Genomic DNA, 21,081 nt, shown 5'->3' with positions numbered 1-21,081 from the left:
TTGTATGCATAATAACTTACACACTATGTCCTTGGTCATCACAGGGCATGATGGCTCACTAGGCTCCCCAAAACCAGCTTTGTTTTCAGCTGTTACTCTGAACTCATATTCAATTCCCTCGCTCAGGCCTTGCACCTTGAAGCGCAGGTCAGGGACTGTTCTTTTACATGCTCTGACCCATCTCATTCCTCTTTTTTCTTTCCTCTCAACACAATAGCCTCTAATGTCACTTCCTCCATCCTGAACTGGTCTTCTCCATGAAATGGTAACAGCATTCCTGCTTACATTATCCACCTCTGGGACTGATGGGGGGCCAGGTGGGCCTGTGGAAAAACAAAAAAAAAAAAAACAATAGGTTATAGTTTCTGATTAAAAGTAAAATGTAATTATAAAGATGCTAGGAAACTTACGGAAACTGTCAACCATTTTCACTGGACCAGATTGGCTTGAATCTCCTGTGCCATACTGATTCACAGCAGATACTTTGAAGATATACTCATTGCCCTTGATGAGTTTACTGGCTACAAAACGACAATCCACTATGTTTTCAGCAACTTTGGTCCATTGCAGTCGGCTGGTTTCTCTCTTCTCAAGAACGTAGGACTTAATAGAGCTACCTCCATCCTCTTCTGGTGGAAGCCAGGTCAGCGTGCACTTTTCAGCTGAAATATTACTGGCCTCAACAGGACCTGGTGGACCAGGGATATCCAGGACTTTCACTTTTACATGCTCTTCTTTAATTCCAAATGGATTGCATGCAGTAATGACATAATCCCCTGTGTTCTTCCTGCTGGCATACTTGATAGCAATTGTGGAAGAGGTAGGGGTGGTTGTGATGTTGACAACTTCAGAGTTCTTCAGCTCACGACCTCCCTTGGTCCAAGCTGCAGTGGGTGGAGGTTTACCAACAATTTTGGAAGCAGTAATCACAATTGTGTCCCCTGCCTTGACAGATACACCATCCTTCATATCTGGATCTATTGTGATTGTAGGTGGTTCTGCAAAGGAGGAAATCCAATATAACTATTGACATTCAACAGTGAAATACATTTGTTATCAAGTAAATTAGGGAACTATCAATTAAACTAATTAACAAGTTTAGATATGTGATATAGAAATGGAAACGGTAACATACCATACTCGTCCTTGCAAGTCAAAAACTCAGTTGGCTCTGATGGTGGACTGATAGCTCCGCCCGCATTCTTGGCCCTGATCCTGAACTGGTATTGTGATCCCTCAGTGAGATCAGGCACAGTAAAGGCACAGCCCAGGACGTTGACATGATTGGCCTTCAACCACGCTTTTCCACCAGACACAAGCTTCTCCACCATGTAACCTGTCACCTTGTGGCCTCCATCATATTTAGGAGCAGTCCAGATGAGAGTGACTGTGCTCCGGGTGACATTAATGACCTCAGGATTGCCAGGAGGGTCTGGGAAAACAGAAACAGATTTTGTACTGTGATGCCATTCATTTTGAACAAGTTTAACTAGTTCTTATTAGCAATAGCAATTACTCACCAATGGGATCCAAGGCAACAACTGCTTCCGTCGCTCTGCTTGCCTTTCCTAAGCCTGCCATATTCATAGCCATCACTCTGAATTCATACTCTAGTCCTTCAATAAGGCCAGTCACTCTACACTCCTTGATTCTCAAAGGAGTTTTAGTGGCCCGTTTCCACATTAAACTGTTTCTTTCCTTAAACTCCACATGATATCCTGAAAACGTCAGAACAAAAATCAGTTATCAAAACTTATTTAAAATACTTTTGTTCATTCACTTTAGAAAGTTACCAGTTATTGGGGAGCCACCAGAATCCTTGGGGTCATTCCAGGTCAGAATAGCAGATTCATGGCGAATGCTCAAAATCTCTGGAGGAGCAGGGGCCTCGGGCACATCTATTAGTTGCACAAAAGATTAGACATTACCAAGCATGGAAGGCTAATGTGTTTTTCCAAATAATTACAATACTCACTGAATGGATGTTGAGCAATGACAGGTTCTGACCTCAAGTACTCTCCAACCCCATACTTGTTTTCAGCAAACACTCTGAAGATGTACTCAATGCCATCATGCAAGCGGACCACCCTCATTGTGGTCTTTTGGATGGCTGAGGCCACAGTAGCCCACTTATTGTCAGTTGTTCTTCTCTTCTCAACAATATAGTTGGACACCTCAGCACCTCCATCATCTGTAGGTGGAGCCCATTCCAGTGTAACAGCATCTGCTGTGATTTCATCAAACTTAATGGGACCAGTGCAGATTCCTGGTTTGCCGACCACTTTGATCGTGAATTTGCAGTCTTTGGTGCCTGCACTATTCTTGGCAGTAATTGTGTATGTGTCAGCATCTCCTCTCTGGCAGTCCCTGATGAGCAAAGTAGATACGCCTTGGGAAGCCTCCACACACATACGTCCCGTGTCTCCAATGCCAACATCTCCCCTCTTCCAGGTAGCAGTCGGTTGAGGAATGCCAATAAGCGGGATATTAATACGTGTGGTGCTGCCCTCCTTAACCACACAGCAGCCATCATGTATGCTGCTCAAGTTGCAGTCAGGGAGAACTAAAACAGAAGAATATGCACATTAAAAAACAAAAACAAAGAAAAAATGTCTAATCGGAAATCAGGGTGTGTTTTCTCACCAAATTGGTCTTTGGCAACAACAGTGAGCTCAGTTGGAGGACCTTCTCCAGATTCATTGAGTGCTTTGACTCTAAACAAGTATTCCTTGCCTTCAGACAACTCGTTAATGGTGTGCAAGGTATGTTTGCCTTTCAAGATCTCCTTCCATTTTTCCTCCCCTTCACGTTGCTCCAAGATGTAAGAAGTTACAAAGCTACCACCATCGCTGATGGGCTTTTTCCATCCTAATGTGATGGAGTTCTTGGTGGTCTTTGCGGCTTTGAACTCCGCCACTGGACCAGGCATCTCTGTAATGAGAATACATTGAAATTCATAATTAGCGATCAAAGTGCTTTTTTTCATATACAAAAGTACAAGTAAAATACATAAGAGCACTTTTACTTACCTGACGCTCGAACACTTCCTGGTGTTTCAATTCCCTCTCCAATTCCATAGGCATTCTCAGCCAGCACTCTAAAGCAGTATGCTTGTCCTGGCTCTAGATTCATAATCCTAAAGGAAGGCTTAGGGCATTCTGCTGCCACACAAGTCCAGGCTTTCCTTTCGGCCAGACGTTTTTCCACAATGTAGTTTTTGAGCGGACCGCCGCCGTCAATTAGAGGAGCATCCCATGTGATCCAGGCATGAGTTCTGGATGTCTCTTTCACTATGAGGTTTGTGGGAGGTCCAGGAGAATCTGAAAACCAAGATTTTTAGATTTTCAATTTCAAGTGTACAGTAAATGTGATAATAATGTTTCTATAAAACATTGTGTGTGATATTCTTATAAAGGCTTACCATTTACTTTAACAACAATTGTGAAACTCTTTGTTCCACTGCTGTTCTCCAGGGTCAGAACATATTTGCCAGCATCATATCTGTTAACGTCTTCAACCATGAGCAGTGTGTCCCAATCTGATGACTTGATGAGTGTGCCACGTCTCTCCTTTAAGTTGGCATCTACCTTGGACCAGGTCACCTTTGGTGCTGGGCGGCCCCTAAGAGGCACGTACAGCCTCATGGTGACACCAGCACGGAGAACCAGGATTTTCCTTAATTCAGCATCAAGCTCAGCATCAGGAGCAACTAAAAATAGATTGTTTTTTTCATTTATTCATTTTAATGATATTGCGGAAATGTTGATGTGAGATTAAAATAAAAAAGAACATACTTAGGATATCTTTAGGCATATGATTTCCGGGGACATCACTTGGCTCACTGTTGCCAATTTTGTTAACAGCAATCACTCTAAACTGGTACTCTATGTTGTCCATCAAACCTGTCACCACAAACTTTGTAGCCTGAAGCTTTTTAGGAACATTGCATTTATTCCATTCCTCAGCGTCAACCCTCTTGCACTCCACCAGGTAACCAGTAATCTCACAGCCTCCATCATAAGCTGGCTTGGACCAGCTCAGACTGATAGAGCTCTTGGTGGAGTCTACTACCTTGGGGAAGGCAGGTGGACCAGGAGGATCTAGAAAAAGACATTTTATGGTTACCCTGTAGTAGAGACTATAGAGAACAAAGATGTTTATAATTACTCACAGACTGGGTCGACTGCAAGAGCAGCATTGGATGCATCACTGGGTTTGCCCAGACCAGCCTTATTGAGGGCAATGACTCTAAATTCATACTCTGAGCCTTCAGTCAGTTGAATAGCTTTGATAGTCCTGTCAATCACAGGGCGGCGGTTAACCTTAGCCCAAGTGAGCTCAGTAGCTTCACGTTTTTCAACCAAGTATCCAAGAATGACTGCTTTGCCATCGTTTGCTGGTGCCTTCCAGCTGACTGTCATGGAATCCTTGGTAATGTTAGTAATAACAGGAGGATCACAAGGACCAGGAACATCTGAAAAGTATGACAAAGCATATTAAGTCTAAATACACACGATAAAGTGGATCAAAGTTTTAACGGCAACATACCATATGGGTTTTTCACCATCACACCATCAGTCATAATGGGATCTCCAACACCGTACTGGTTTTCAGCACTGACTCTGAACTGATACTCATGTCCTTCAATCAGTTTCTCCACGGAGCAGTCAGTGATGTGACCATGAATATTGGAGGTAACCAATGCCCAATTGGCCCTGCTGGTCTCACGCTTCTCAATAATGTAGTTCGTGATCTCAGAACCGCCATCTGCTTTTGGTGGCTCCCAGCGGAGTTTGACACGATCAGCAAATACCTTTGTAGTTTTCACTGAAGCAGGAGGACCTGGTTTGTCTGCAAAAGCAACACAAATATAAGCTTGAAGATGAAAAAAAAAAATTAAACAAAACTGCATCGGGTTAGTCATACTTACCAAGAACTTTGACCTTAATTGTGGCATACTTGGAGCCATTAATATTTTCTGCAGTGATGGTGTAGTCTCCGGATTCCTTCCTGGTGACTGAGTAAAGCTCGAGCAAGTGGACATGTTTCTTTTGACTCATCTTCATCCCCTCAGCAAGTACCAGAGGAGCGCCATCCCTCTTCCAGGTCACCTTGGGCAAGGGCTTACCGAACACTTCAGCATCCAGGAATACATTCTCACCTGCTTTTATAATGATCAGGTTTTTCATATTGACCCCCAGCTCAACACGAGGAGGAACTGTGGAAGATAGGAGAGAAAAAACAATTGCAGATTAATAATGTATGTCTCACAATTACATCCAGACAAACAGAGGGCTTTTCTTATCATTACCATTCTCTGCGAAGACTGGAATAGGATCGGAGAGTTCAGAAGGCACGCTGATGTTGACGGCTGTCTTAGCAATGATTCTAAACTGGTACTGCTGTCCTTCTTCAAGACCAGTCACCACATAGCTCTCAGTCTGGATGTTCATGCAGTTGGCATTGCAACGTGTCCATTTGTCCTCAGGAAGCTTTGTATACTCTACATGATATCCAAGCAACTTGCTACCGCCATCATGTTTAGGTTTGCTCCAGACCAGTGACACAGTGCTCTTGGTCACATCCATTGGCTCGGGTTTACCAGGTGGATCTGCACAAAGAGAAAAGGGTCCATTGTAGGACATTTAGCATGTTTCAATTCTTTCTGAGTGGCAAAAAATGCCAGTTTACTTACCAATAGCAGTCCTGGCAGTAATAAAGTCAGTCTGTTTGCATGGTTTGCCCTGCCCAGCAATGTTAAGCGCAGAAACTCTGAAGCTATACTCCAAGCCCTCATCCAAACCTGTGCAAGTGTACTGAGTGGCTTTGACAAGAGACTCATTAGCCCTGACCCAAAGAATGCTGTTCCTCTCCTTCTTCTCAATACAATATCCAGTGAGTGGACTGCCGCCATCGCTGCTGGGACGCTCCCATGACAGAATGACATAGTCCTTATTGATTTTATTAATCTGCAGGTTCAACGGTTCACTCGGAGGATCTGTAAGGAACACATATCATTCAACTTCAGGCCACACATAAAAAAATTGTACTAGTTAAAAGTTGTACTTACCAAATGGATATCTAGCAATAATTCTCTCTGAATATATTGGCTCTGAAATGCCAAATCTGTTTTCTGCACGGACTCTGAAGCCATACTCTTTGCCAGGAGTCAGCTTAGTCATTCTAAATTCAGTTTTGGTGCAGGAGGAAGTGACAGTCACCCAGTCACCCTGGCTTACATCACACTTCTCAACAATGTAGTTGGTAATGTTGCTGCCACCATCTTCTTGTGGAGAGTTCCACATCAGTGAGCAGGCATCAATGTCCCGCTCATTAATCTCCAGAGGACCCTCGGGTGGCCCAGGGAGATCTGCAAACAAGAGCAGTTGTCAATCACAAGAACAAATTAATTTTGTGAAATATGTAGCAAAATGTGTCTGTGAGACTGACCCATGACAATGACTCTAAGAATTTGGTTGATTTTGGCAGTACTGTTTTCAGCTGACAGGCTGTAGTAGCCGCTATCTTGTCTTGTCACATTCTTGATGATGATTGTGCATGTTGTCAGGGTCTTTACAACTTGCAGACGATCTGAGGTCAGAACATCCTCATTGCCCTGCTTCCATTTGCAGAATGGAGCAGGCTTTCCAGCAACGAGGGCTTCAACCACCATTTTAGAACCAGCTCTAACTGTGACAATGTCAGGCATGATGATCTTTGGAGCCACTGAAAGAAAATGATATATTTTTAATATGTTTGTGTTTGGAATATTATTGCATGCAGTCTCAATTTGTCATGTTGCGGTTACTGTTACTTACTAAGCTGCTCTTTGACCTCAAACACTCCCTCGGCTTCTCTGGGCAAGCTGACACCCATTATATTCCTAGCTGCCACTCTAAACTTGTATTTTGTTCCTTCCTTCAAGCCAACCACCACAATAGTGAGGTCTTTGACCACTGAGTATGGTGTCCACTTATCCTCAGGGGCGCCCTCCTCCTGGTAGTCTACTACATAACCATTGATCTTTGATCCTCCATCTCTCAGAGGCTTAAGCCATCCCAGGGTGGCACTGTTTTTGGTTATCTCCAGCACATCCATCTTCTTTGGAGGGTCAGGTTCACCTACACAGAGAAGAGAGTTTTTTTTTTTTTAAAAACCAACACCCATATTTGACTAACATTTCCTTCTTGAATACTTACTAGATGGATCAATGGCCAAATAGGACTTGGGTGAGTCTTGAGGAACACCAATACCATATTTGTTGCAGGCCATGACTCTGAAGTAGTATTCCACTCCAGGTGTCATGTTGGTAATTTTAAAACTCGGCTTCTTATGATCCTCAGTACATTTGGTCCAGGTCTTTCTGTCAACTTCACGCTTCTCAACAATATAATTAGTAATGTGACTTCCACCATCATTCTCGGGTGGCAGCCAGGACAGCTGCGCAGTTGTCTTTGTGACATCAGTGGCCTCGAATCCACCAACAGGTCCAGGCGTATCTTTAAAATACAGAATTATGAGAATGATATTGTACAGATGGGTCTAATTGCCATCATCAGATTGTTTTTGCAGATAACTCACCAAGTACTTTGACACGGACAAATATCGCCTTCTCTCCAGCTGAGTTTGACAGTGTCAGGGAGTATTTTCCAGAGTCGTCTCTTGTGCTTTCAGGAATGACAAGGAAGGACATTGTGTCCACCTGGTCCACATGACCTCTGCGTGCTACATTGTCCACACCCACGCGCTTCCATGTCACTTTAGGAGCTGGTCTTCCTCTGATGACAGCAAACAGCCTAATGGGGCATCCAGCTCTGACAGCCAAGCCTTTCCTCAAACTGGCATCTAAGTCGATCTCTGGAGCCTCTGTAGTCATATTAACATTACATTTCAGATGACCTGCAGGCTGAGAAGTTCTAATATTGATAAACAAAATAATGAAACCATACTCACCGAGGATTTCTTTGGGTGCAACAGCATCCTTCAGGTATGCGTGACGTCCCCAGCCAACCTGGTTTTGTGCTGAGACTTTGAACTCGTACTCCAGTTTTTCATCCAGCTGGTTAATTGTGAATTCAGTGAGAACCAACGGGCCATGGGTGTCAATCCTCTTCCAGCCTTCTGAAGGTTTCTCTGGGTCAGCCTCACTCTTCAGTCTCAAGTCCAGGCTGTAGTTGATAATGGGTGCACCACCGTCATAAACTGGTTTGGACCAACCCAGAGTAATGGACGTCTTGGTGCTGTCAGCCACTTTCAGTCCAGCAGGAGGGCCAGGGGGTTCTGAACACAGAAATAGTAATAACAATTAAACAATGTCAAATTCAAAATAACAAAAAAAAAAACACTAACCAATGGGATCTTTGGCAGCCACAGGTCTGCAAGGTTTGCTCGGCTCGCCCAGGCCGACCTCATTCTCTGCCTTGACCCTGAACTGGTAGTCATGGTTGGGAATCAGGTTGGAAACTTTCATGCGTCTCTCAGAAATAGGGCTCTTAGTGCATGGCACCCAGCGTACAGCCCTCTTCTCCTTCCTCTCCAGGATATAACCAGTGATAGACTTTCCACCATCGTTCTCAGGCGGAGCCCACACTACGGTCATTTCCTCTTTGCTCACCTTAACGGCACAAGCGTACAAAATACTATAGGTTAGGACACATGTTGTACAATGATTTGATTTAAAAGGTAACCAAAAGTTTTCAATTCGAGATATCTCATCATGATTTTTACCTTGGTGACGTCTGGAGCCTCTGGAGGTCCAGGCTTGCTGAACTGAGTCCTAACAGTCACAGGCCTGGTCTCCAAAGCTGGGCCAGTACCCATCTTGTTCTCAGCTCTTACTCTGAAGATGTATTCGTTGCCTTCCACCAGACGAGTGACGTTGCAGTAAGGTGTGACCACAGAGGCAGAGTATGTGGACCAGACCATTCTCCTGGTCTCGCATTTCTCCAAAATGTAGCTGTCCACCTCACAGCCTCCATCATCCTCGGGCCCGTCCCAAATCACTCGGCACTTATCAGGTCCAATACCAGTGACTCGGAGGTTCCTGACAGGTCCAGGGATGTCCAGCACATTGACGTTGGCATAAGCGGTGAAGGTACCGGCAGAGTTGGTGGCCGTAATGACGTACTTTCCAGTGTCAGTGCGTCTAGATTTTGTCAGGAGGAACTTGGAGTAGTCTGAGCCAGTCTCGTAGCTCATTCTGGGGTTGTCGCCCACAGCTTTGTCCTTCACCCATTTGACTTCAGGTTGGGGTTTACCTCTCAAGCCTGCCTCAATTCTCACAGATTCACCAGCCTTTACAGTCATGGTTCCAGACAGTTTTAAGTCAATGACAGGTTTCTGAATCTCCTCCTTCACCAAGATGTTATCGAGTTTCACCCAAGCACTTTCACCTCCTTCACCAACGGTTTGCACCCTGGAACAAATAAATCAGGTTTTAGAATTTTGAATAACAAGACATAAGAATAAAAGTATCATGTATGAATGTTGACAGGAAAAGGAGAGAAATGAAATTTCACATAAAACCCCTTAAGGTAAACAATGTTGCAAATTTAGCATTCGAATGAGAATGTAGTGAAACAACAGACATGAATGCTTCTTACCTAAAGGAGTAAGTCATGTTCTCAACACGCTGGTCTGCCAGGAAGAAGGTGTCAGTGAGGCCAGTGTTGAGTTTTTCCCACTCCTCAGCATTGTTGGCTTTGCACTCGAGGTTGTATGAGATGTTAGGGCTACCACCATCATAGTCGGGCTTCCTCCATCTAAGATAGACATGTTTTTTTCCAATATCAGTAACTCTGAAGTTCTCAGGCGCTCCAGGTATTTGCAGGGGGTCAGCAGCCAGTGTAGCAGTCTTGGTCTCCACAGTGGGTCCAGGTCCGACCTTGTTTGCGGCATAGACACGGAACAAGTACTCATGGCCCTCCATAAGCTTGGCTTTGATCTTGCGATTAGTGCAGCAGGAGGACACCATAGACCACATGCTGATGCTGGGCTCGCGACACTCCACAATATAGTGTGTGATCTCTGAGCCGCCGTTATCCTTAGGGGTTTCCCAGTTAATCATGCAGGAGTGCTTTGTGACGTAGGTAAGATGAAGACTCTGACAGTGGCTGGGTCTGTCCAGGACATTAACAGTGACAGTGCATGATGCCTCACCACCTTCATTTGATGCCTTCAGAGTGTATTTGCCATGGTCGTTCCTAGTGGCCTCCTTGATCTTAATGTGAGCCACAGGCAGGTTCTGCGTAATTGTTACACGTTTGCTGTTCTCCAGTACAGTGTCTTCTTTGCTCCACAACACCTCTGGATCAGGACGAGCCTTAATGAAGCCCGTTATATTGATGTTATGTCCAACACGCACAGTGACCCGTTCACGACAAGTGTCAGCCATCTCAATCTCTGGAGGAATGAGGATATCCTGAGCTGTGATAGAGTCTGGGACTTCTCTGACCGCTCCATCTCCAATCATATTTGTGGCATACACTCTGAAATTGTATGTCACGCCTGCCTCCAAACCCTTTACGTGGTAGGCACAGGGCTTAATAAAGTTGTCAAAATTGACTTTCTTCCACTCTTCATTGTCAGCCTTCTTCATTTCCACAGTGTATCCCAAGATTGGACTGCCTCCATCTTTTGATGGTTTCATCCAAACCAGGTCAGCAGTAGAACTGCTGTAGTCTTTAACTCTGGGGTTGATAGGATGGCTTGGGACAGTGATGGGTCTGCATGGTATGCAAGGATCAGAGGTGGGAGAAGGCCCACTGTAGCCAGCGATATTCTCTGCAAACACTCTAAACTCATATTCATTACCCTCAAACAAACCCAGGACTCTGAACCTAAGGTCCTTGTGAGGAGTCTTGTTCACACGGATCCACTTTCCTCCTTTGTGTCTGCGCTCAAGGATATAACCATGAATTGGGCTGCCACCATCTGCCAGAGGCATGGTCCATCCCACAGTAACGGCGTCCTCAGATACATCAGAGGTTTGAGGTTTACCAGGGGGACTTGGTGGCATGAAGGTGTGCTCAGCCACAGTGGGTTTGCTCTCAAGAGGAGCACCAATACCCATCTTGTTCTCAGCACGGATACGGACCACATATTCCGTTCCCTTCTGCAGACGAGTAATGTTGAGCTGAGTGGCAAGGCTGCCAGAACTCACACCTCCCCATGTCTCCTTGTTGGACTCTCGTTTCTCCACAATGTAGTTGGTCACAGGGCTGCCTCCATCATCTTTGGGTGGACGCCACTCAATCATCATGGCATCAGGAGTGACCTCTAAGATGTTTGCAGGTCCAATAGGTGCAGCAGGAACATCCAAAACAGTGACATTCAAAGCCACAGTCTTTGTTCCAGCTGGGTTGGACACAGTGAGCAGGTAGGTGCCCGTGTGATTCCTAGTGCACTCGTTAATGCTGAGGACAGTGGAGAAGTTGTCGGTGTCAATCTTTGTGTTGCCCTCACTGGTGATCTCCTCTCCCTCAGTGGTCCATTTGGCAGTGGGGATGGGGATACCTCTCATGATCGCAGGCAGCCTGATAGTGGTGCCAGCCTTCACAATGATACCTTCAGTAAGCTTCACGTCCACCTCAACAATGGGCGCCACTATAAAGAAAAACAGATACATAAATACAAATACATGTACGTGCATTTGAGTCAAAAACTGTAGATTCATGATCTCAATGAAGTTCTGTATCAGTGTTATGTTCCAAAAAGTCTCACCCAGTTTCTCCTGACAGAGGATGGGCACAGTGGTGTCTGGCCTGCTGAGGCCAATGGCATTTTCAGCTCTGACTCTAAAACGATATGTCTTTCCTTCCTCAAGGCCAGTCACATGAGTCTCAGGGATGCTCACAGTCTTCCACTCGTCCCATTCCTTCTCACCCTCTTCTTGATATTCCACAAGGAAGCCAGTAATGTTACTGCCTCCATTACGGTCGGGCCAGTTCCACTCCAGCCACACCTCTGTCTTGTCGACATCAACGTGGTGCAGGTCTTTAGGAGGACCAGGCGGGACTGTAAAGAAAAGAAGTTAAATCTTCATGCTGCACGTTACTAACATAATACACATAGCACATAGAATTTCTGACATTACTCACACAGCGGGTTCATTGCTTTGATAGCCTTTGGTGTCTCCACAAATTCACTGCGTCCATACTGGTTCTCAGCAGCCACTCTGAATGTATAGGCAGTGCCTTCCATCAGATGCTTGATCATCATGCTGCGTTTCTTGGACGTGGAGCAAACAGGGACCCATTGGGTGGAGGCTGTGTCTTTCTTCTCCACAACAAAGTTTGTTAAGCGAACACCGCCATTGTCCTCAGGGTCTTTCCAGGACAAGTATGCAGAGTCACATCTAACATCGGACACACGCAAGTGCTGGATGGGGCCGGGTTTGTCTAAGGAAAAGATTAGAAGATTAAAAGTTAAATTATGGAAAGTATTTAAACTTACATATTACCAAATAGATTGGATATATATATATAATTAAAAGCTTACCAAGGACCAATACAGTGCATGTAGCGGTCTTTGATCCAACAGGGTTCTCCACAGTGAGTGTATAATCTCCACAATCACCACGATTACAGAACCTCATTTCCAGCTTGCTGCCCATCTGGTTGGTCTCAATGTCCGCTCTTGTGGGCACCTCAGCCTCATTCTTCTTCCAAGTGACGGTGGGGAAAGGACAACCCTTAATTTCAGCCATGAGAGTGATGTGTGTGCCGGCCATGGCCTTCACCTCGCGGGTCATACCAGCATCTAGAATCAACTCTGGGGGCTCTGAAGGACAACAAACAATCACAGTTAGTTAAGTGGGATTTTTACATTGAAATTATGTTGGATTTCACTGTACTGTGCTCATTGTGCTCACCAAGTCTGTCCTGGACCAGGATTGGCTCCTTCACATCAGTTGGATCGGACTCGCCTGCAGCGTTTACAGCCACAACTCTGAAGCGATACAGAGCTTCATCTTCCAGGTTGATTACCTTAAACTTAGGCTCTGGGCAAGAATCGGGAGTATGATTGACCTGAAGAGATCACAACAATGTTCAAGGAAAGAAAGACAGATTCTGTTCTTTGTAATAGTTTTTTTTTTATATGTATACATATTTTGGTCTAATGACAGTAAACTCTATTGAGTCTATCACCTTCTGCCACTCCTCTTCTCCAGATTTCTGGAACTCCAACAGATATCCAAAGATCTTTCCACGGCCAGTGTCCTTTGGTGGCTCCCAGGCCAAGGTGACAGATTCTTTGGTGAAATCTATGCAGTGAAGGTTCAGGGGCGGGCTGGGTTTAACTGTGGTGAACAAATATTAATTTAACAATGTTAGAGCAGGTATTTATAGACATTTCTTTTTTATATGACGCCCACTCACCAATGGGATCTTTGGCAAAGACTGGTTTAGATGGTGGGCTGGGGTCTCCAGCTCCCACCACATTCTCAGCACTGACTCTGAACTCGTACTCGCAGCCCTGCAGCAGCTCTGTCACCCAGTAATCAACCTTGGGATAGATCCTCTCTGTGTTGCAGCGAACCCATCTGAGAGACAAATCAAACATGTTGGCAGTTTAACCTCTTATCCACTTAACTGCCACCTTAGGGTTAGGATTAGGGTTAAGAATTATTTACATCCAAATGTCAAAGGGTATTGACTGGAGAGCTTACAGCCTATATGCCAGAGTGATACTTTGTAATTTGAAAGCCAAGACCTTCTAGTTTCTAAAAATATGTGTGAGATCTGTGTGAGTGACTTAACCAAAATCATATCCTGTTTAACCCCAAACCTAAGCCTAGACCCCTGATCGGGGGGGATGGCCGGTCACAGGTTAATGCATCAGTTTATTGTTTCTTATGAGGCGGTATATTTGAGGCCATACCGCCTTTGCTATGCCCAACCCCCCCCCCCCCCCATCAGACCTTGGAAGCTAAGCAGGGAAGGGCCTGGCAGGACTTGGATGGGAGACCGTTTGGGAACACCAGGAAGCCTAGCGAATGTAGTGCGGATGTAGTGCGTGAGTGCGTGAGTGAGTGAGTGGTTGGTGGTCGGAGGGGCCGATGGCGCAGACTGGTTGCCTCGCATCCGTCAGTCTACCCCAGGGCAGCTGTGGCTACAATAGTAGCTTACCACCACCGAGTATGGAGTGAACGAATAGTGCAATGTAAAGTGTCTTTGAGTGTCCAGAAAAGCGCTATATAAAACCAATGCATTATTATTTATTATAGATTTGTTTGTTTTTTATGTACCTGTTGGCCATGGTCTCCTTTCTCTCCACAATGTAACCAGTAATTGGTTTTCCACCATCTGCGGGAGGTTCCCAGTTGATGAGAGCTGAGTCGTGGAAGACCTCCTTCACAATGGGCTGTTTGGGGGCATCAGGCACCTCTGCAATGGGAGGAATAGCAATATTTATCACAAGGAGGTCCAAGAGAGAGCAAAACCCTGAATTTGAATAGCGAGATCTTACTGAAAATGTCCCTGGCCCTGGTCTCAGCGGAGAGTAGAGGATCACTGATGCCATAGATGTTCTGAGCCATGATTCGAATGATGTACTCTCGGCCTTCAATCAGCTTAGGCACCTGTCGTTACAATTATTATTTAGTACAATTGTTCATAGAATAGTTTTTCAGACCGTTAACAACAATAGTTAAGGTGGAAAAAATACCCTGCATGTGGTCCTTGTGCAAGATTCGATGACAGGCATCCACAGGTCTCTGTTTGTGTCTCTCTTCTCAATGATGTAGTTGGATACAGCGCAGCCTCCATCGTCCAGGGGAGGGTTCCAGGAGATCACCATGTAGTTTCTGTAGATCTCATTGAACACAACTGGACCCTCTGGTGGCTGAGGACGGTCTGAAGGGGAAAAAAGGTATATGTTAGAGCTGGCAAGTTGAATGGTTGCAATTAGCATAATTTGAAGGCTGCAAGGATTTTGGCATTGTAATGTCTTCTGAACATCGATTTGTCTCATCTCTGCAACATACCAACGACAGTTATGGTGCAGATTCCGGTGCGCGAGCCAGCTGCGTTCTCCACGCTGACTGAGTAGCAGCCGCTGTGGTCTCTCTTGGCTTTGCTGATGTTGAGGCTGAGGTGGCGGGCTGTGCTGTGGAGGCTGATCTCCTCGTCCTCCTTCAGCTCTTCCTGGTTCTTCTTCCAGGAGATGGCTGGTGCCGGCTTGCCACTGAAGCGTCCAGTGAGAGTGCACATGTCTCCCACCTTCACCATCATCTTCTCCCTGATGTCCATTTCCAGAGTGGGTGGCTCTGTAGGAGGTGCATATTTTAGTAACACAGAAGTCTGACTTTTATAAAGGAAAAACAGCTTTAATTCAATGTTTAAAGACTTGCCAAGTTCATCCTTGCACTGCACAGGTTTGGTGGCGAAGGAAGCTTTGCCCTGTCCCACTTGGTTAATGGCAGAGACTCGGAATTCGTGGCTCGAGCCTTCCTTCAGGCCGGAGAGAGTGAACTTCCTGTCCATCAGTTTGGTGTCTGCGCCCACGCGTACAAAGCTGTCCCGTCCAACCATGCGCGACTCCAGGACGTATTCCGTTACCTCGGTGCCACCGTCATATTTGGGTGGTCTCCAGGAAACAGAAATGGAGTCTTTTGTGACTGCGGTGATGATCAGATCCTCTGGGCGCTCAGGGACAGCTGAAAAATATAGGAAATGTTCAGTATGAATATGTAGTTGAGAAGGAAAGGGATATTTTCACAATTTTAGCATTGTTATTTTTTACAACGCGTGAAATCTTGTATTATCTCTCCTGAACTCCAGTGACCATTATTGAAAGGCAGATTAACCAAACAGAAAAAAAAGGCTTGGCTCCTCTAATATCAATACAATATAAATAGGGCAATATAAAGAAATTGTTGGAGCAGGTCCAATAAAATCACACAAAGCCAAGATACAGCCGTAGACATTTGCACAATGAATAAACAACGTTGGCGCTGAATGAATCCAGTACATTTGTGGGGAAATGCATTTGAGAGATGCTAGGGAAAATCAGCTGTTATTAAAGGGACTATACTGAGTTTAAAAATGTTAAAGTTATGTATTTTCCTCCCTCAACATGTTCCAGCAACATCCTAAGGTGTAGAATGAGCTCAGACCTATTCTATTTCAATTTGATACTTTTAATTAGCACAACAAATCCTTTTGCCACCTATTAAGGAACCAATTGCAGTTCATGACTTACAGATGGGGTCCTTGATCATGACCATCTTCTCGATTTCGGTGAAGGGTCCCATGCCGATGATGTTCTCCGCCGCGATCCTGAAGAAGTAGCCCTTGCCGTCATTGAGTCCTTGCACCACAGCGTTGTTTCTGGTGACAGTGTAGGAGACAGAGGTCCATCCCATGCGGTCGGACTCCCTCTTCTCAATGATATAGTTGGTGATGGCCGAGCCGCCATCGTCCTCAGGTGAGTACCAGGTAAGTTTGCAAGAGTCATTGGTCAGGTTTTCGCCGTTGAAGGGGAGGCCGACAGGTCCAGGCACGTCTAGATGGAAAAAAAGTTAGTGAGTTCATGATCATGCCTCAATAATAGTATATAAAGAACATGTAAAAGAAACTCAGCCCCAATCTCCACAGGTACGACAGACCTGTTACGGCACTTACCCAGGACTTCAACGATCACAGCCTTCTTCCTCTCTCCGCCCTCGTTTTTGGCGCTGAGGGTGTAGATGCCCTGGTGCTGACGTTTGCAGTTCTTGATGACCAGTGAGTTGGAGATTCCAGTTGTCTCCACCACAGCCTCTTTGGGCACCTCGGCGTCATCTCTAAACCATGCAATCTGTGGAGCCGGTTTGCCGGACACGTAGGCGATGATACGAATGGTGCCGCCGGCGTGGATCACGATCTTCTCCTTCACCGAGGCATCCAGGTCCATCTCCGGGGGAACTGAATGAAATCATTTATCGTAATACATTTTTGGAATCTTACAGACCAAATGACATATTAAAATGGTATTAATTAACCCTTACTTGTCCTGTCTTTGGTTTCAATGAGCTCTGAAACATATCCGGGATCGCCAACTCCAGCTGCGTTCACGGCTTTGACCCTGAACTGGTACAGGCCTCCCTCATTCAGGCTGGCCACCACAAATTTAGTACCTCTGACCTCTGTGTCCTTAGCCTTTTGCCATCCTTCCTCCTCTGCCCCTGGGTCCTTCTCCTCTTCCTCACTCAGCAGAAGCTTCCTCTGAGCTTTCTTTTCCTCTTCCTCTTTGTTGATCTCCTTGTACTCCAGGATATATCCAGTGACCTTTGATCCTCCATCCACTGAGGGAGGAATCCATTCAAGTTCCACTGTGGATTTGGTCCAGTCAACCACCTTTGGAGTGGGTGGGCCAGGAGGCACTGCAAAGAGAATCAGGTGTATATTTCATTTTTGCATATGTACATGATCTTAAATAAACAAATGGTTAGTTAAATGCTCTTACTAATGGGGTCTCTGCAGAGGATGGGGTCAGAGGGAATGCTGGGCAATCCACAGCCAGCAGCATTGGCAGCAATGACTCTGAACTGGTACAGAGCACCCTCCTGCAGCCCTGTCACGTCCCAATTGTTGCCCAAAGGCAAAGCCCTGATGGGCTCACGAGTCACCCGAGCCCAGCGCTTAGATGTAGTCTCTTTCTTCTCAATAAAATAGCCGGTAATGGAAGAGCCACCATCGTATTTAGGCTCATCCCAGTTCACTGTCATCGACTCAACACAGACGTCTGTGACGGTTGGCTTCTCACATTGGCCAGGGACAGCTGCAGAAGACACAGTTAGCACAGGGTGATGAGCTAACAGACTTTAATTATGTTTTGATAGATTACTAAACTTACTGAAAAGGTTTCTGGCTTTCTCTGGCTCACTGAATATTGGAGGTCCAACTCCGAACTTGTTTTGAGCCATGATCCTGAACTCATACTCGTGGTTCTCTGTGAGACGAGTGACTACATAGGCGCATTCTTTAGGGTCATTAGAGACGTGGACCCAGGACTTTCTGTTTTCCTCACGTTTCTCAACGACATAATTAGTGATCTTAGAGCCACCGTCATCTTTTGCTGCGCTCCAGGCCAAACCGATTCTATCAGCAAAGACCTCAGTGAATTTAACTGGTCCCTCAGGTGGTCCAGGTGGCCCTGCACAGCAAGGAATAGTGAGCATAAGTCAAAATAATATATAATTAATAATATTTATATAATATAAATAAAAAGCAAAAAAAATAGAGTACTGTATTTCTTACCATAGACGGAGACCTTGATGTCCTTGGACACTGTTCCCAGGCTGTTGCTGGCTGACAGGCTGTAGAGGGCGCTGTCGAGCCTGCTGGCCTGCGTGATGAGCAGTGTGCATTTATCGTGTGTCACCAATTTGATCATGTGCTGATCATATTGGACAGGGGTCTTCTCCTCGGGTTTGGCCGCATTGACCTTGTGCCAGGTCAGAGTGGGGAATGGACAACCGCTGACCTTCGCCACAATGCTAACGTCACAGCCCTCCTCACCCTCAAGGAACTCTCGCATCTCAATAGTGGGTGCACCTACAGAAATGATAAAGTGATTATTTATACATGTGAATGAAGATGTTCATAGTTTCCAATGTGACGATTTAGTTCAAACTTTTCAAAAGAACATATGTAACTCACATGTCTGGTCCTTGATGGCCAGTGGGCCAACAGTGGCAGAGGGTCGACTGGGTCCAGCGGCGTTCACAGCTTTTACTCTGAACTCGTACTCTCCACCCTTTAGTAAAAAAAACAAGGGTCAAATAAAACTTAGCAGAAAACAGTAACACAGTCAAGGGTCTTTATTGTGTGAAAAACACACCTCCTTCAGGTCTTCCACAATGAAGGTAAGCTCTTCAACATCCCTCTTGTTGCACTGCTTCCATGTCTCCTTCTCCTTACCGCTAGTGTCCCAGCTCAGACGCTCAATAATATAGTGCTTTACTGGGGAGCCGCCGTTGTTTTTAGGTGCCTCCCAACTCAGTGTGACAGTGTCCTTGGTTACCAGGTCCACCTTGAGTTTAGTGGGAGGGTCTGGTGGGTCTGCAGAGAAAAGCATCAACATAAATATTAGTTAAGGCAAGTGGTAGTTTGGTCGTAATGTGTTGATCAGAAGTGAGAACTCACAGATGGGATCTTTGGCTCTAACAGGTTCAGTGGTGACTGTGTAAGGACCGAATCCAAGTCTGTTCTCAGCTCGGACTCTGAACAAATAGTCCTGGCCCTCCAAAAGACCTGGGATCACAAAGGCTTGGCTCGCACAGGCTGCATTCACCTAGTTTAAGACATACAATTAATTATTTCAAATGCTGTTAATGCAACGATATTTGTAAATCGAATCCAGGGGCGTTACCTTAGTCCAAGCCTTGTCAATCATAGACTTCTTTTCAATGAAATAGCTCTTGATCCTCTCTCCTCCGTCGGTTTCTGGCAGCTTCCAGATAAGCCTCATGGTTGATCTGGTAATGTCGGTCACTCTCAGATCCTTTGGAGGTCCGGGAACATCTGTATTGTAGCACAATTTCAAGTTAGATCACGCGAAGTTGAATCTTTTTATTGATATCAAGATGAAGCAACAAGCAGGACAACAAACGTACCCAGAACAATGACTCTGACATTGATGTGTTTCTGGCCAGACTTGTTCTTGGCGGTGATTGTGTAGCGACCGGAGTGTGTCCTCTGACTCACAGGAACAGTCACAACAGAAGTAGTGTCTGTAGACTCAACCTAAATACAGAAACACAAACAGGCTTAGAATTGAAGCAAATGTAGGGCTGAACAATTAATTGCATTTGCAATTTTATTGCGATATTACACAACACAATTTCCAAATCGCGGAGGCGCTTTTGACTATGTCAGCTAATTGTCAATAGCCGTGGTCAATAGATGTAAACGGAATGACGAGACACACCATTGCACTCCACCGTGTGCTTTTGTTGAAATCAGTACAGTGAAAATATCACATTTTATAATGCTGCCACGGCAAAGAACTAAGATATTTATCTCTGTTATCTCTGCTAATCACTCCATTCAGTCCCGGGCCACGTGGCCTACAGCGCAACTTAACTAGACTGAGAAGTACGCAAAAGTACATGGTGAAGTGCATGTCAAAGTTGCCCGCCGCTCCATTCACATCTATGGCATGTAAACCTCTGGGTCCTACTGCAAATGATATACATGACCATGTGAACTATTTTGAAATATATTTTTAAAACATTATAATGGACTAAAAAGGTGATTGGTGGTTGGCCTAATTCATTATTTTTATTATTTTTAGTGCATGATCAGTCAGTTGTAAATATTTCATAAGCAATAAAATGTTCTCAGTTTAGTCTATATTATAGTTATATGCAACACAAAGAAGAAAAAAATAATTGTGCATTAAATTGTTATCGCAATATTGAGGGGAAAAAAAACACAATTAGATTATTTTCCAAAATCGTTCAGCCCAAAGCAAATTATAAGAAAACAGACAACACATCACAAGATTTTACTTCAGAGTCAACTGGAAGAGTGTGAAGCTTGTTCTTCTTGTGGGACTTGGCCTTTCCAGTGAAATCCCAGGTCACTTTGGGAGCAGGACGACCCTTGATAGTGGCAGGAATCCTAAGGGGATCTCCAGCACGAATACAAAGGAAGTCATCAAGTAAAACATCAATGCTAATGACCGGAGGAACTGAAAAGGAAAAAAACAAACAAATTATACATACACAATAAATTGGAAAAAGTAAAGTAATATCTTGCATTTGTTCTTACGCTGGACATCCTGAACCAGGACCTCAGTGGTGCGTGGGCTTGGGTCAGACTCCCCGATGTCATTGACAGCGATGATTCTGAAGCGGTAGCGTTTGAGCTCGCGGAGGCTGGGGACAGTGAACTCAGTGGTGGGGTGCAGTGATTCGGGATCGTTCACTCTCACCCACTCAGAGGAGCCCTCATCCTGGATCTGGATAATGTAGCCCTTGATGGGACTGCCACCGTCGGATTCAGGGGGCGTCCAGGCCAGAGTCACACTGTGTTTGTTCTTGTCGGCCACTTCAGGAGCAGCAGGCATGCTTGGAGGAGCTGTGTGACAGGA

The 21,081-nt window shown here is 45.2% G+C and overlaps 1 protein-coding gene across 1 annotated transcript in view; it reads right to left on the bottom strand.

Annotated features, from left to right (window-relative positions):
* Positions 1-21,081, bottom strand: part of ttn.2 (titin, tandem duplicate 2) — a 197,167-nt gene that overhangs the window by 45,847 nt on the left and 130,239 nt on the right. The window contains exons 152-199 of the mRNA XM_079562796.1: positions 20,760-21,068; positions 20,498-20,679; positions 19,601-19,730; positions 19,357-19,508; positions 19,131-19,278; positions 18,826-19,046; positions 18,645-18,741; positions 18,243-18,539; positions 17,839-18,138; positions 17,449-17,763; positions 16,991-17,365; positions 16,626-16,907; positions 16,204-16,506; positions 15,353-15,658; positions 14,987-15,268; positions 14,668-14,855; positions 14,470-14,581; positions 14,249-14,387; positions 13,380-13,543; positions 13,149-13,300; positions 12,872-13,028; positions 12,499-12,780; positions 12,099-12,398; positions 11,722-12,015; positions 9,603-11,604; positions 8,728-9,415; positions 8,350-8,614; positions 7,954-8,280; positions 7,582-7,866; positions 7,200-7,499; positions 6,819-7,121; positions 6,451-6,726; positions 6,071-6,370; positions 5,696-5,998; positions 5,312-5,611; positions 4,931-5,218; positions 4,549-4,851; positions 4,172-4,474; positions 3,795-4,100; positions 3,422-3,709; positions 3,030-3,320; positions 2,644-2,931; positions 1,976-2,563; positions 1,794-1,898; positions 1,521-1,718; positions 1,136-1,432; positions 411-998; positions 21-323 (exon numbers count right to left, since the gene is read on the bottom strand). Of these exons, the coding sequence (XP_079418922.1) occupies positions 21-323; positions 411-998; positions 1,136-1,432; positions 1,521-1,718; positions 1,794-1,898; positions 1,976-2,563; positions 2,644-2,931; positions 3,030-3,320; positions 3,422-3,709; positions 3,795-4,100; positions 4,172-4,474; positions 4,549-4,851; positions 4,931-5,218; positions 5,312-5,611; positions 5,696-5,998; positions 6,071-6,370; positions 6,451-6,726; positions 6,819-7,121; positions 7,200-7,499; positions 7,582-7,866; positions 7,954-8,280; positions 8,350-8,614; positions 8,728-9,415; positions 9,603-11,604; positions 11,722-12,015; positions 12,099-12,398; positions 12,499-12,780; positions 12,872-13,028; positions 13,149-13,300; positions 13,380-13,543; positions 14,249-14,387; positions 14,470-14,581; positions 14,668-14,855; positions 14,987-15,268; positions 15,353-15,658; positions 16,204-16,506; positions 16,626-16,907; positions 16,991-17,365; positions 17,449-17,763; positions 17,839-18,138; positions 18,243-18,539; positions 18,645-18,741; positions 18,826-19,046; positions 19,131-19,278; positions 19,357-19,508; positions 19,601-19,730; positions 20,498-20,679; positions 20,760-21,068 (14,982 nt within the window). The remainder of the gene's footprint in view (positions 1-20; positions 324-410; positions 999-1,135; positions 1,433-1,520; positions 1,719-1,793; positions 1,899-1,975; positions 2,564-2,643; positions 2,932-3,029; positions 3,321-3,421; positions 3,710-3,794; positions 4,101-4,171; positions 4,475-4,548; positions 4,852-4,930; positions 5,219-5,311; positions 5,612-5,695; positions 5,999-6,070; positions 6,371-6,450; positions 6,727-6,818; positions 7,122-7,199; positions 7,500-7,581; positions 7,867-7,953; positions 8,281-8,349; positions 8,615-8,727; positions 9,416-9,602; positions 11,605-11,721; positions 12,016-12,098; positions 12,399-12,498; positions 12,781-12,871; positions 13,029-13,148; positions 13,301-13,379; positions 13,544-14,248; positions 14,388-14,469; positions 14,582-14,667; positions 14,856-14,986; positions 15,269-15,352; positions 15,659-16,203; positions 16,507-16,625; positions 16,908-16,990; positions 17,366-17,448; positions 17,764-17,838; positions 18,139-18,242; positions 18,540-18,644; positions 18,742-18,825; positions 19,047-19,130; positions 19,279-19,356; positions 19,509-19,600; positions 19,731-20,497; positions 20,680-20,759; positions 21,069-21,081) is intronic.

Source organism: Gobius niger, assembly GCF_951799975.1.
Source record: "Gobius niger genome assembly, chromosome: 9".
Taxonomy (NCBI): domain Eukaryota; kingdom Metazoa; phylum Chordata; class Actinopteri; order Gobiiformes; family Gobiidae; genus Gobius; species Gobius niger.
The sequence above is the reverse complement of the archived record's forward strand: the minus strand, read 5'-3'. Positions and strand labels throughout refer to the sequence as shown.